The sequence below is a fragment of the Glycine soja genome, chromosome 13 (assembly GCF_004193775.1).
Source record: "Glycine soja cultivar W05 chromosome 13, ASM419377v2, whole genome shotgun sequence".
In the NCBI taxonomy this organism is placed as follows: Eukaryota; Viridiplantae; Streptophyta; class Magnoliopsida; order Fabales; family Fabaceae; genus Glycine; species Glycine soja.
This window is the reverse complement of record NC_041014.1, coordinates 1,003,163-1,018,355: the sequence shown is the minus strand read 5'-3', so window position 1 is coordinate 1,018,355 and position 15,193 is coordinate 1,003,163. Positions and strand designations below refer to the sequence as shown.

The 15,193-nt window shown below is 33.8% G+C and overlaps 1 protein-coding gene across 3 annotated transcripts; it reads right to left on the bottom strand.

Moving 5' to 3' along the window:
• Positions 1-6,734: 6,734 nt before the first annotated feature.
• Positions 6,735-14,835, bottom strand: LOC114380919 (OTU domain-containing protein DDB_G0284757). Of its 3 annotated transcripts, none has more exons than XM_028340051.1 (10): positions 14,747-14,835; positions 14,099-14,297; positions 13,387-13,460; positions 12,982-13,036; positions 12,796-12,870; positions 12,469-12,542; positions 12,321-12,369; positions 8,358-8,442; positions 7,161-7,217; positions 6,735-7,037 (listed from the first exon to the last, which is right to left on the bottom strand). In XM_028340051.1, exons 2-10 carry the CDS (start codon positions 14,264-14,266, stop codon positions 6,994-6,996), a joined length of 681 nt encoding a protein of 226 aa, XP_028195852.1. In that variant the 5' UTR covers positions 14,267-14,297; positions 14,747-14,835; the 3' UTR covers positions 6,735-6,993. The 3 variants fall into 3 exon arrangements, with proteins under 3 accessions (XP_028195852.1, XP_028195851.1, XP_028195853.1); XM_028340050.1 differs by having other exon boundaries at positions 14,525-14,769; XM_028340052.1 differs by lacking the exon at positions 7,161-7,217 and having other exon boundaries at positions 14,525-14,769.
• Between the last annotated feature and the right edge of the window lie 358 nt (positions 14,836-15,193).

Below are 15,193 nucleotides of genomic sequence, written 5' to 3'. Positions count from 1 at the left end.
ATACATACATACATATATAGGAATAGTAACTCAGTACACATCATTCACATAATGAAAAGTAAATTTGTTCATACATATAATTAAATTTGTGATTTATATCTTCAATTCAACAAAAAGAATTATGGAACCAGTTATGGAGGAGTTGATTAACAAAACACAACTCTCTCCCAAAATAATTTCAACGCCATCATGTCGGCTCGGCGGCTCCAAAAAGAATCTCACTTCTCGTACTCTACTGCTGTCATTCTACTCCCACGAACAAAGGTTCGCGATCATCACAGGTACCAACCACACGGTACAAAAATTGCGAGGGGTGAGTTTATTATAAAAGGGGTTAATACAAAAATCAAATAACTACAATTAGTAAGAAAACATTAACAAATATCATAAGCTTACACAAAGATTCGCTAGTCCAACACACACTCAAAAAATAGTCATCATCAGTCCATAGTTTCAATCAATCATGCTCAGTATGATGCATGCACCTGATCTCAACTCTCAAATGCAATATGGTACCATCCCCAAGGAAATAGTCTAAGTGTGTCCATACGACACTCTTACTTAGGAAAATTAGGCAGTAAGTGTCGAGGTCAACTTGTCGTGCACAAGCAACTCCCCCTCCACGGTGATCAGCCTGAGTCTTAAGGGAGTTCCAAACCGACTGACATGCCCCCAAGTACAAGTATTTTTTCTCATAAAGAACTACGAGTACTTACTGACAAAGTTTGTACTATTTCCATGCAATATGAAGTATGAAACATGGGCATCATCAATGCACTGGTCATGGATAATTAAAGATTCTAAGTCATACCCTTCTCTCTCCAGGAATGCTTAAAACTCTTTAAAACACTATTTTGCCCTCTAGGGATATCCAACATGGTCACCACACCCCCCCATGTACATACACAACATACATCATCACAATAACACCATCTCATCTCAACATCACAAGCAATCACATTCCACATACATACATATAAATTCATGCCCGGGATTCACATTCCCCAGGCCTTCAGGCAACATAAATCTTATAACAATAATCTATAATACCACGAGACTCATATTTTTTTTAAGGAAAATTCTAAATTAAAGAGAAAAACTATAGTATTCAAAACAAACTCTTATGCCCATTTAAAATTCAATAAAGAAGTAAATAGAAGAACAAATATAAAATTTTGGGCAAAGTCTCCTCTATATTTAAGACTTTTCCCAAAAATTCCAATCAATACAACAATAGCATCTTTGACAATTTCTATCATCAGTAATAAACTTATCACATCCCATTAGTTAAAAACACAGTTTTTCTTGAAAACCAGCATGCACATCAATAACAAATATATATGTCACATCCCATTAGTTAAAAACACAATTTTTCTTGAAGCCAGCATGCACAGGGACAGACATACATCCCCATAATTGGGTTCCCTATCCCCAACTATGGTATCAAAAGTTGTAAACAAACAATAAACTCCCCTCACCTATCTATATCTCTATCTTAGTTCCTTGCGGCATTGTTCTAAGATCTCTTAGGTTCACGTTCATTCGTCCAAACGTAGAGCTCTATATACCAAATCAAAGATAAATTAGTATAGATTTCAAAGACAAGGTTAATATTAACTTTTGGGGTCAAATACCCATTCAATTTATAAAGGGACTAAAGGGTGTTTTGAGATTCATATCAAAGAGAGGTCATTTTGAAATTCTAATCACGCCACTGTGACCAGGATTCAACAAATGTTACAAAAACAAAGGTAGGCTTAAACTAACAAGGAGAAGACTTAGAATCACGATTACCTCGAAGAAACCGCGAAGGAAGGATTGGAGGCTTCGTTCTCTACCGAATCTTCGAGTTGAGTTTTGAAGATTCCGCTTCGATTAAACTGTTCTTCTCTGTGCGGTGATCCGACGACAAACAAAGGTGACTCGTGGCGGTCACTGATGGTCAGTGGTGGTGGTGGTGGTGGAGGAGCTTGGGGGTGTTGGGGGAGGTTTTAGGGGAAGATAAGGAGGAATAATATGGCTCTTTTACGCTGCTGGACGTATTTGTAGCTTACAACACTCGCCCAGGCGAGTTTGGCTCGCTTGGGCGAGCTGATCCAACTCAAATTATTCTGCTTCGGTAAAAAAAATCATCCCATACCCAAGATGTTATATTTCAAATCCCAACGGTCAAACTGTGGATAATTGTCTTAGGAACTTCCAGACACAATTTGAAGACGATCCAACGGTTAAAAATCCGGGATGACGATTTTACTGAAATAGATTTAGGTAAAATTTGAAATCTCATAATTTCAACTTAGCTCAACAAAACTCCACATAATTCAATATCCACATCAAGAAATTCACACATGACTAATTCAAGCCATACTCCAACTCATTCAAGTCAAACATATAGTCAAATAACATGATAAATACAATTAAACATTGATTTATAATTATGGTGTTGTCATTTAAATATGTAACATGTACCCAAACTCAGGACCTCTCTTTATTTTTAATAATTGAATCACAAAGAGATTGAAACGTTCTCTCTTCACACGCGAGCCTTAAGCTTTCGTTACACTGTCCTACGCCCTAACATATTTAAACATGTGCATCCCCAGAAAGCAAATCAAGTTATTGGTTGATTAACTATCTAGCTTCTCCAAAATTCTTCATCAAAGCAAAACAAATAATAACAATGGAAATGCTAAAGGGAATGTTGGTTACTGCTCTTGTGTGCTCACTTTTAGGTCAGCATGCAAAAGCACATCCATGTCAAATTGATTATGGGGTAATTAGACGTGACACTACTGTTGGATGCAGCAAAAAGCATCCTACAAATTGCAAACTACCTAAAGTCAATCGATGGAAAAGAAGTTGCGGGCATGAAAATCAATGTCACCACTTATTCACATCACCTGGAATAATTTTGCACATGCTAAAATTATTAAAGTGCACTCCTTATGTTTTTCAATCCAATTTGTTTTGTATACTCCTTACTAATAAAATATTCAAAACAAGTGATTTCATTTTATTAAGGATTTTTACATTTTTTTATTCGTAAGAATTGAACCATCAGGTGTTAGGGGTTTATAATAATTCACGTGTATTATTCAACCAACTAAATTAGACTGATAACAAGTGAAGTCCTACATTGGATAGGAATGAAAACGTTAAGCACCATATATTGAGGATAAGAGTCATAAACTTAAGCCTTAAGATTTTGGGTTAAAGTGTGGTGTCAAGTTCATTTACGTGGTTGTTCATGACCCATTGGTTTAAATCTCTCCAATGTTTACCCCTCTCAAATTCACAACAATTGGTATCAGAGTTGATGGTTCGACTTGGTGATTGGCTTGGACGAGTATAATGTTGTTGGTGGTGGATCTATGGACACAGGAATCCCTTGTATCGAAATTCTTTTTGGCGTTGAGTCCACACATGGAGGCTAAGCAATGTGTCTTGTGGAGAGCGCGACAATGCAAGATACTAGAGCATGTTGACGATAATGGTTAAGTAGGTCGAGGCAACCACTCTTAAACTCTAATGGTCACCATTGGATACACGTGGATTGAAAAATGACTTCGACTTGAGAGGAAGACTACCATGTGCAAAAGACTCACACTTGAGGGGGAGATTGTTCCTCAAAGTTGGAATTTGAAAACTGAAATGACACACTTCCTCAAGTTTTCTTTTTTCCATAAGAAATTTCCTTTGCTCTTCAACCTTTCACCAAACTTCCTCAGTTAATGCAACTTGACGAGCAGGTTCTTGTCTCTGTCATGCTATATGCTCTTCACGCTTAGCTCATTTGGAGTCCTCTTTGCCTTTTGTAGCCTTTCTTTATTGAATGATTTGGTTAGGAAATTTCGTGTTGAGCTGGAATAAAATTGGAAATACAAACTAACCTAAACCAATACTATAATTGATTCAGACCTTATTTTTTCATAAACCTAACCTAATAAAACTTATAAGTTTTAATTAAGGGTGAAAAAATTGTTTTTTTCTTTTACATAAAATGACTTTATGATGAAGTAATTAGTTATTTTTATTCTTCTTCTCTGATAATCTTCTTCCCTATTCTAAACTTATTTTTTCAGCCTTAAACACAAAAAGTTGGTATCTAGAGCTTCTGTCTAAATCTTTCCGCATATGTTATATGGTAGGTCTTAAAATATTATAGATCAACCATTTTGTTTATGTTCGTGTTGAGTCTTCAAGATTCGTTCAAGAATATGATCAACACAATCAAGATTGAGAAATTCATAGAAAAGAATAGATTCAACCTCTGGCGCATAAAGATGTGTTCCTTATTGAAAGAACAAGGGATCTAGGCACCTCTTCTTTTGTTCTTGAGCAACAAGAGAAAGTGCATTCACTAATTCTCTTATCTTTTTTTTATGAAGTTCTTCATGGAGTTTATGAAGAAAAAACCGTTTTTGTGGCTTAAGCTGGAGAAACTCTTCATGACGAAATAAATCTATAACAAGTTGTTGTTGAATCAATATTTGTTTGGCCTCTGCATAAAGGAAGGTACGCCTTTGAAAGATCACTTAGACAAGTTAAACTTTGTCTTGTTGGAGCTTTGTGACATTAATGTTAAATTAGAAGATGAAGATCTTGGAATGATTCTATTAGCCTCTCTCCCTTATTCATACTAGAATTTTATGAGTACTCTAAGTGTTGCAAAGGAATGTATCACACTTGAAGAAGTCAAGTCCTGTCTCTATTCAAGAGAGCTTCAACACAAAGTATCTGGAAATGGTGAAGAAGCCTCTGCCTCTAGATTATCAATGACCAATTCTGCAAAAGGATAGAAAAGGAAGAAAGGCAAAGGATTCAAGAAGGGCAAATTTTATCCAAAGGATATTTGTAATTACTGCAAGGGACCTAACCATTGGAAGAAAGATTGTCCCAATAAAATCAAGAAAGAATTTGTTGCAGTCGTTGTTCAAAATGACTCCTCGTCAGAAAATGATTTGGTATTCTTGGTTGTTGATCAACAACAACATCATTCTGAACAATGGGTATTAGACTCAGGTTGTTTTTATCATATGTGTCCACACAAAAGATGGTTCGTGACCTGTGCGAAGAAATATAATGGTAATGTTTTGATGGATAACAATGTTCCTTTCAAGATAGTTGGAATAAGTTCTATACAAATCAAAATGCATGATGGAATTGTTAGAACACTCACCAATGTTTATCATGTTCCAAAGCTTTACAAGAATCTAATCTTGGTGGGAGCCATGGATTCAAAAGGTTTTACTTGTTGCGTTGAAGGTGAAGTGATGCCAATTAAAAGGAAAGGCAAGTCTATTGTAATGCATGGAACCAAGCAAGGAAATTTGTATATCCTTCAAGGTTCCACTGTGATAGACTCAATTTCAACAATTTCACAAGCTGAAAGTCCTGCACCCAATGATAATTCTCTGTGGAACATGCGTCTTGGCTACATGAGTGAAAAAGGAATGAAAATTATGAGTAAGCAAGGGCTACTAGGAAATCACAAGGTGAAACCTCTTTAGTTTTGTGAGCATAATGTTCATGGAAAGTAGCATAAGACGAATTTCCCAAATACAGTGCACATTACAAAGGCCACATTGGACTACGTCCATTTTGATTGTTGAGGGCCATGGTATGCACAAGGCTAGATTTAGCACAAGCTATCAGTGTGGTGAGTAGATATATGGGTAAACCTGGAAAGGAAAATTGGCATCCAGTTAAACAAATATTCAGGTGCCTTAAGGGTACAACTGATATTGGACTCATCTACCAAGGTGACACATCTTGTGCACTTGTTGGATATTCAAATTCTAACTATGCTGCAGATTTAGATGTAAGGCGCTTTGTGACAGGTTATGCTTTCACAATTGGCAATCCCCTTGTTAGTTGGAAGGCTACACATCATCCTATGGTTGCTTTGTCAACAACAGAGGTAGAATATATGATTCTACCAAAAGTAGCAAAGAAAGGTATCTGATTAAAGGGTGTTATTAGCAATCTTGGGTTTCCTTAGGATAAAAAAAAATCATTCTCTACAACTGTCTGAATGCAATATGCTTAGCCAAGAATTAAGTCCATCATGAAAGGGCTAAGCACATTGACGTCAGATATCACTTCATTCGTACTGAGAAGAGGATCGAAGACCAAAAAGTTGATACAAAAGAAAAGCCAACTAACATGTTCACAAAGCTTGTTACTAAAAGTAAATTTATGCATTGCCTGAATCTACTCAATGTAGATTACTAGAAATAACTCTATACAACTGAAATTGTTATTGAACCAAGGTAGAGATTGTTGGACGAAAGAAGTGATTGAACGACACTATAGGTGACTAGACAACACCGCTTGTATCGTCATATACAATTCTCTATGATGGGACTCTGACTTTTGTTCAGTGGAGCGTCCAATGATGTATCATCTAATATGTTCAATCTTGGATATTAGATGGTTCAAATAACAACTTTTGTTTGTAATCATTTCTGTTATTTCGTTTTCAGGTCAGATACACTCCTATATAAGAGAATTAGTTGGAAGGGTTAAAAGAGGAGAGGGAATTTTTTCTGAACCCAATCATTGTATTGTGTTTTCATCATTAATAATATACACATTGTGTGTTATTCTTCTTCCCTGTTCTAAACTTATTATCTCAATCTTAAACACAACATAATTAAACAACAACGTTGTGGTGGTGGGGGATATTAAAGTTCCCCTTGGGCTAGATAAACAAACCCCGCACCAACCCTAACTAAGTTGAAAGAGATAAATATTACACTCCACTTGGTAGAAAATAAGAACTGTACAATAATAAATCAGAGTTTAGTTATACTTACGTGATTTGTACAAGGTAATTTTTAAATATTATGCATAAACTATGGTTTATCCCTAAAGGAGAGGGAGACTAATGACGGGCTTACTCAGTATAAAAGAACAATAAGTTAAAAAAACATTTCGCCCATTATAAGTCAGTTCTTCACGTGATTCAGATATCTGCCGATTGCCATCAGTCTAGAAGAGCCAAAACTTTTTTCTTGGCACTCTCGAAGGAACGTCTGTAAATTCATTGAACAAATAAAATATAAGCTTATTGTTTGATAGCACCTCTGAACCTATAAAGAGAATATAAGAGTAGAAAGAAGAAAAATGCATTCCAAATTTATCAGGTACATCATCACCTCCGGTAGTGTACAATGAGTTATAGTGCACTTCACTCCAAAAGCTTAGCCATAGCTCTATAAATTAAAACATAATCATAATCACATAACAACTCAAGAAGCCGGGAGTTTCCAGTGAGAACTAAAAGCTAAGGATGAAAACAAATCTTGTGCTCTGGCTTTTCATGATATAATCGTTAAAATACCAAATCATTATTCATCCAATAGCTAAGCTACTTGAAAGTTCAAGAATGATTTTATTTTAAGGGGAATGTGTATTGCCACTCCTATTTAAATATTTTTTATTATTTAAGATACACTTCTCTTTTATTAATCAATCTAATAATTTAGAAAAATGATATAAAATTCACTCAAATAGAAATGGGAATAAATACATTAGAGTGACGATAGCCATTTCCTAATTTAAGATCTCTAAAAGCCTTTTGAGATAAACACCGTTGTTAATATAATTAGAACGGATTAATTTAGTTTTTAATCCCTCAACTTTTTTAGATTCCAATTTTTAGTCCCTCAAAAATTTTTATACAACTTTTAGTCCCTCAAAATTTTTTATACAACTTTTAGTCCATTAATTTTCTGTCAGCAATAGTCCTTCTAAAATTTTTTGCCTATTTTTAGTCCCTTGTTTATTTTTAATGCTTAAAATTAGTCATTGTTTTGTCAATTTTTAGTCCTTGTTTATTTTATATTTGGGACTACTTTTGAGCAATAAAAATAAATGAGACACTAAAAATGAGCCAAAAGTTTTAAAAGGACTAAAAATGATGACGAGAAATTAATGAAGGACTAAAAATTGTCAAAAATATTGAGGACCAAAAATTATAATATGAAAATGTTGATGGAATAAAATCTTAAATAACCCTAATTAGAACCTATGATATTAATTCCAAGTCATCACAACATTATGAAGATTGAAGGGCAACTTTCACATTAGTTTTTTTTTTTTGGAAATATGTTTTTAGTCCTTAAAAATATCATGATTTTTAGTTTTAGTTCCAGCAAGAACCTTAAGGCTCCCAATATAGAAGCTAAAAGAGGCAGTGGTATGGACTATTATTATAGTAGTCAAGAGACTGATGGTATTTATTGCATACTGACAGATAAATTACACTATAGACAACAGAAGTGCTAAATGAGAGTTCCAAATAAGGGCCAACTAAACAAAACGTTACACAAAGCAACATTAACAATACTTGCCTCTGGTGGGACTTTTGTCAGTTGGAAGAATCTCAACATAGCAAGTGTCTCTGAAAGAGGTGACTAAACAAACTTTGGCATCAAACTGAAGAAAAAACCATGAGTAATCAGAAATTAATTTTAACAAAAACAGCAAACAAATCCAAGTATGGAAATGTTAAATAAATGCAGAAATTAAAAAAGATAATCAATAGTAAACACAAAATGAGCACCCTAATAGTTGCAAGAAAACAGTGAGCCCAATAGGCTAAAAATTACAGCAAAGCTATCAAAATCTTTCTACTATAAACTACAGAGAGATACTAAAATCAACCATATACAGAACAAAAATGAGCCCCCTTTCTTTTGGCTAATTGGTGTTACTTTATAAGTTTTTGGGATTGATGCATTGTAAAAAAAAAAATTTAAGGTTACAAGTTTAGAAGCACAGCTCATCCCAGAAATACTATTTAGATTCCAGAATTTAGCCTTCATCATGAATTTAGCCCGCAAAAAACCTGAAGCTTTTTTTTTTTTTCTTTTTAACTGAATAGACTAATTGAAGCAGAAATGGGCATACAATCTTTTTGGCAGTAACTCAGTAAGTGCACCCTAAAATTACTCTAGATTCACACGGTCACTTGGCAAGGCAGGAAACTCTTTCCCCACTATGATCTAATTATGAGGGAGGAACGTACCAATTTAAAGCCCTACTTGTGAAGAAATGAGAATTATGAGCAACAATAGAATTGTGATTCTGTGTATGGGTCAGGAGAAGTGGAGCAGCCGAAGGAACAACTGAACAATTGCAACTCCTGTTTTAGAGGATTAGAGAATCCTTCAGGAATTTGGTTTTATTACAATTTCTCAAGTTTTGCCATTCGAGTTGCCTAATTGAGTTACAAAAATCATTCCTTAGTTGTCTTTCATTATTCAAGTAATGACCAAGGCTAGTTCTTTAAGGACCCGCTTGCCGTGGTAAAACCATCTGAAGCTGTTGTGAATTTTCAATGTTCTTTTTCTAAATCTTATGTTCTATAAGTTTGTAAAGTTTTAGACTTTTGGCAATGATTTTGTATAGTGAGACCGACTTTACTTCAGGGTACTCTCTATTTTGATAAACAAAACTCATTTTGAGAATTCAACTTGGTTGAAAGGGAATATGATAAGCTTCAGAGCTAGGGAGACATCTCTAATTCTAGTCAGTCATGAGCCTTAGATTAGGGAGATGATGGATGAGAAGAACATTGTTTGGTGATAATTGGAATAGAAGATCAAAAGAGATATGATTTACAAAAGCCTGTTTGGGGAATTGTAGTACATTATAAAACCAACACAAACATGTTAAAATGATTTTTGGCTTGAGAAATCATACATTCTTATTGTATTGTTTGATTGGAATCCACATGAAAAAGAGCGTGTATTGAGTTAAAGAGGAAAGTTGGCTCAGGAGTCAAGACTAGAAGTGTTTGTGGTTCAACTTGCTAATTTGGAATGGATTTTAGATAAAAGGTCATCCAATCCGAAAATAAAAGTACAGCTTAGTTTGGATTTATTTGAATACAATATCAAATCCTATCCAATTGAAAGTAATTGAGTATATCACTTTCAAAATATCAAAATTTCCCCTTTGTATTTATTTTTATTTTTCCTTTAGTCTAATTGCTTTTCATACTTTTCTCAAAGAACTAGTTACTTTATTAACTAGCTTGTTTTCAACACCACTTAAATGTATGAAAGTAATTGATTATAAGGACCTGAGATTTATTTTTTTTGGACAATGTTCAGATTTTGATTTTTTAATACCTACACAACTTACAGGCTAGAAGTCTGCTTAGTACTAATGTAATGGGAATCAGTTTTATGGCCTCTTTCAATAATTATAAGGGATGATTACTTGGTTTTACTAGGGGATAGAATAAATAAAGTATAATAAAATTATAGATGAAGTGATTCAGTCATGAAAATGAGATCCAAAAACTAATCCAAACCAAATAAAAAAGGTGGTCTTTCAATTTTCAGACTTTGATTGGTTTTCGATCTTTTGGGATCAGCTTAGCGATTATGTAATGGTTTGAATTGGATTTGGACACCCCTACTCAGAAGCCTAAAGAAAAGAGAAAACTATTTGAAATAAGATGAAACTCACAATATTTATAGGTTAGGAGTAAGATTGAAATTAAAATAACGAAAAACAGTACAAATTTAGTTTAAATATGATCTGAAAATGGTAGCACCAAATTGCAATAGATAAAATTAATCTCCAATAATTCCTTACAATACATAAAATATGGGCCAGGGGAAGTGGAGCAGCCTATGGACCAAGGGTTGGACCTGGGTCCTAGGAAAACCACTGAACTGTACAGAAAGCATATTCCAAAAGAAAGAAATAAGGGGCTGTTAGGAGTTAATAGTGAGGTGGCAATTAGTTACTGTACAGGTAGCAGGAATACTGGCTGTGCACAAGGGATGGAAGCATGCTTTTTGAGAGCCAATTAGAAGGGGATCTTCTACTCAGGAGCTGAAGGCTCTGGAGTGTGGTGTTGTGTTCAATTTTCTTAAGTGTTGGCTCTTATGATTGAATAATACAGTAGGTGGTAATACCAAATTACCAATCTAGTTTTTCCATTGCTTTCGATCAGTTTCTCCAGTGCTCTAACTAGCAGCATCAAAGGTTTGCAAATTTTAATTTGAAGTATATAATGAACTATATGTAGGCAAAATATCATGCCTCATTATTGATATTCCTCGTCTTCAATCTAACTAGGTTAAAGAAAATTCCAACATGTCAGGACAGGTTATGGAGAGAGTTGAATCATTGAAATAAAATCAGATAATGAAGAGAGATTGGAGAAAAAAGTGGGAAACAGGAGATAAAAATTAGGGAGAAGGGAACTGAATTTTTTTTAACTAAACTGAATTTAGGTTGACAAAAAAGGACTTTTAATATCATGGCTCCTATTAGAACTATAGTCATGGCCACACCAAACTATCTCAATCTGGTTATTTACCAGATGTCACCTAGGCTAATGGTTCCTACTTCCTAGTTCCTACACACAATCACAGGTTATTTGTGTAGCAAGCTTGGTGCATATGATTTATATGCTCTCACTTAAGGGGGCTTGTTATAAAGTTGACTTGTCATGAACCAACTCTCTCAAAAGATTAAGCTGTTAGCCTGTTAGGTGAAGACACACAAGGTTTTATGTTATATATCTAACAATAGTAATCTATTAATATAGTTTACAGGTTCATTATGCATACAATTTTAGGTCCAAGTGATCGGATATATTTTCATGAAGGAAATCAGGACCTGCATATTCATTATTAGATTCATATATAAATTTTTGTCCGTACTTCCATAGTGTCCATTGACACATTTTCAGCATATGATTCTCTTTTCTATCTCTTTCTCCACAACAATGAGCCCAAGGAGCAGAGTTTTCTTATGAGCATCAATCAAGAACATACAATTATTTATATTAGATGACATCCAAGTCCAACACATAGTTAATACTAATTGATGCAGTACAGGTTAACTATTTCTTCTAATTAATTGGATATACAGAAAATTGAAAGAGAAAAAGAAGTGAACTGTCCTAAGATCTTTCAAATTTATTAGTTAATACACAGACATTTCTTACATTTGGAGTATTTTTATTTTTATAATAAGAAAATGGGAAAACCATTTTCAACAAATGTCCTAATTTTACTAAACAATGTAAAGTAGGTTGATGCATAAAACTATTAATAGGGCACAAGCTATTTAAGTAAGAAAAATTCACATAGACCAACATTTTGATTCAGTGTCACACAATTATGGTTTTTCTTTTGTCTAGGTATGTCACAGTCCTCTTGATTGTACAACATAATCAGAACTCAGAATGACAAATTGACAACAAATATGTAATTTAGAGGGAAAAAAATATGAAACTTGTAATGATTTTAGATAAAGTAGGGATCTACAGAATTTAGTTAACTTACACGGTCTGCACCTGCTTGTAGAGTAACATGATCTCCCCACTCCCCTGATCTATTGGCAGACAATATGCAAATATCGAATTAGTTTTTACCATCAATGTTACATGCACTCTAAAATCAAAGCAAAATTGATCACCAACTGATATCTAACTTTTTCATTTTCTTCAAGTAGCTTTTGTATTCCATTGGTACATAACCTTCATACAATTTTTTGTGATGCTTTAGCTGAGGAAAAAAAAAAGGCAAACAAGAAAAGATAAATAAGAATACAAAATTAGTCAAGAAACATACTTTAATGTCTCCCACACAGAAAGCAGAATACTATTAAACATTGCCCAACTGTCAATACACAATTACAAATAAATAGCATGAAAGGGAAAAAAAAGGGCGAAGAGTGAGATTGATGCAGCTTTTCATTGAAAATTTTCAAAATAGCCAGAGAATTAGCTGCACTAGAAGGACTGCATAATAAACAAACCTGCTTTATAACCTGTCGCCTTACATGCTTGTGATAATCAGGATTGCCAAATAGCTGATCAGCTAAAGCTCGAAACTGTCCAGTAAGATTTTGCAGATATTAAGGAAAAGGAACATATAACAAAAGTACCAAATGACTGGGAAACTGTAAGGTGGCATATAAAAAATTTCCCATAAAGGAAAAAACCTGGCAATTCCCATCACCCTCCATCTGTAGTTCTGCCAAACCATATGTAACTAACCTGTAGAAAATGATGGAGCATAATTACTAAGTAAAACAAAATACCTAATGCATAAAAACAAATTATTTTAGTAATTTGGTTCACACAAACTATGCTCTGTCCCATGCTTTCAAATCATTATCATTGATACAATTACAACTCCATATAGCACAAACTTCTCAAACAAGTTATAACTTGAATTCAACTTAGGCTTCCTATTTAAAAAATGTGCAAAGAAATATAAAAACCTCGTGGAAATTGAAAAATAGAAGTATGATAGAATTATTAAAAAAAAACATTTATCTATCCTCCTCCTCATTATGACAATAAAACTAAAATTAATAACTGTACATTAAGTTAGTCTAAGCAACCTTTCAGACAGCCTCTCGTGATCTGCTGTTGCATCGTTTACATCAGGAATTTGTCCATTAACGCGGGGAGTGTGCTGCCAATGTACTTAATTAGTATTCTCATCACAATGCAGATAACAGTATACAGATAGGAGAAAAGGCATAACAAATGGTAGGTTTGACTAGTTAACATGGGATATTTGTACAGAATACGTAGAGTGATTACATGAAAATTTTTCTAGCAGGTATAAATAATGCATATAACTGCATGCATTTTGAGATATTAGTTGAGAACACCCCAGTGACAATTGATATACAAAGCTTTGACAAGTGTTAATCTGTGATGGCATGTTTTTTGAGAAAATTATATATATTTGCATAAAAGGGCTTACTGACTTCTACATTACAAGGAATAGGTTTTGAGATGCCTAAGCAATTGGGAGAAATCCAACCATTCTCATTATAGTAAAAGGAAATTGTGTTTCTAATTCATTTATATTTTGGTCGATCTTTTAGAGCAAATGAGGTGCAGTGCTCTATATCTTTAAATATTCTGATTCTTTTATTTTAGTCTGTTTAAAATATTCATTTACTTGTAATAAAATGAATATGATTATACATGTTTTTAGTTGTCGGTGAGAGACTATAAAAAAATCATATTTAGTCCTGTATAATAAAGCGTGATTCTCATATATTGTAACAGACAAAAAAGAGAATGATTCTGAAATTGTACCGGAATGGAATCTAAATGTGAAAGTCTCTTTCCAAGCTTGTTCTCTGCCCTGAGATTTTCGTCCTCTGCTAATATGCTTGCAATTGTTTGGTCATCCTCTGTTTCCAGAAATATGCTGTTCAAACTTGAGCTCGAACTCCCACTTCCATTCCTCAGCTGAGAAGTCATACTCAACCAATCACAATAACCTTCAAACTAACTGAAAATGAAATGAATGAATATGGATAAAGAAATTTCAGAAAACAAAAGGGTTTCTTCATTACAACAATTTTAAGCTAAACCCAAATCGGGCCAAAAACCTTGATTATTTGAAATAAGAGTGAAATGGAAAGAAAAGAAAATTCTCCTTTCGTGGCGATAGGGAAGGAAAAACTAGAGTTGGTTTGGAATAGTCAAGTCAAGTGCGTCTTGGATAAGATGAATTACCTTGGTTGGGTTCCGTAGCACTAGAGAAAACACGAAAGAAACGGTTGATACCAAACCAAAGAGGGAAGGGTAAAGATTGATTAACGAGAGATGAATGAAAGGAAGGAAGATATAGAACTTGTCGGAGAAGGAAGAAATAAATGTTTGAGTTGGAGAGAAGAGAAGTAAAGAAAAGTAGGTGTAGTGTTGGAGGAAACAGTTGGAGGAAAAGAAAACACCTACACGGTAGCCTTGTGTTGGCCTCTCCAGCGGTCTATTTTGATTTCTTCAGATTCTTCTTATTTCATTTTGACCAGTCTTATTTACTTCGTGTTTTGTCTCCAACATCAATCACTAAACCATTAATATAGTCGTACAAGATTAGTACTTTTTTCGGTTTTATATCATAGGCTTAATTGTACACTTTTTTATATCATAATATCACATTATATCACCTAATTATTAACATTTTATAAATTTTACAGTCCAAGTTTTTTTCATCAATAATTTTATCATCTGTGATTTTTTTATTTTTTGTAAATTTTATCATTTCACAAATTCTATCAATTAAGTTTTCGATCTTCACATATTTTATCATTATGTTAATAACAAAAGAATATCCTCCCATAAAAAATTGTAACTTTATTTTAATGACACGTCATCAATCATAAAATGCGTAAAAGTTAAAAA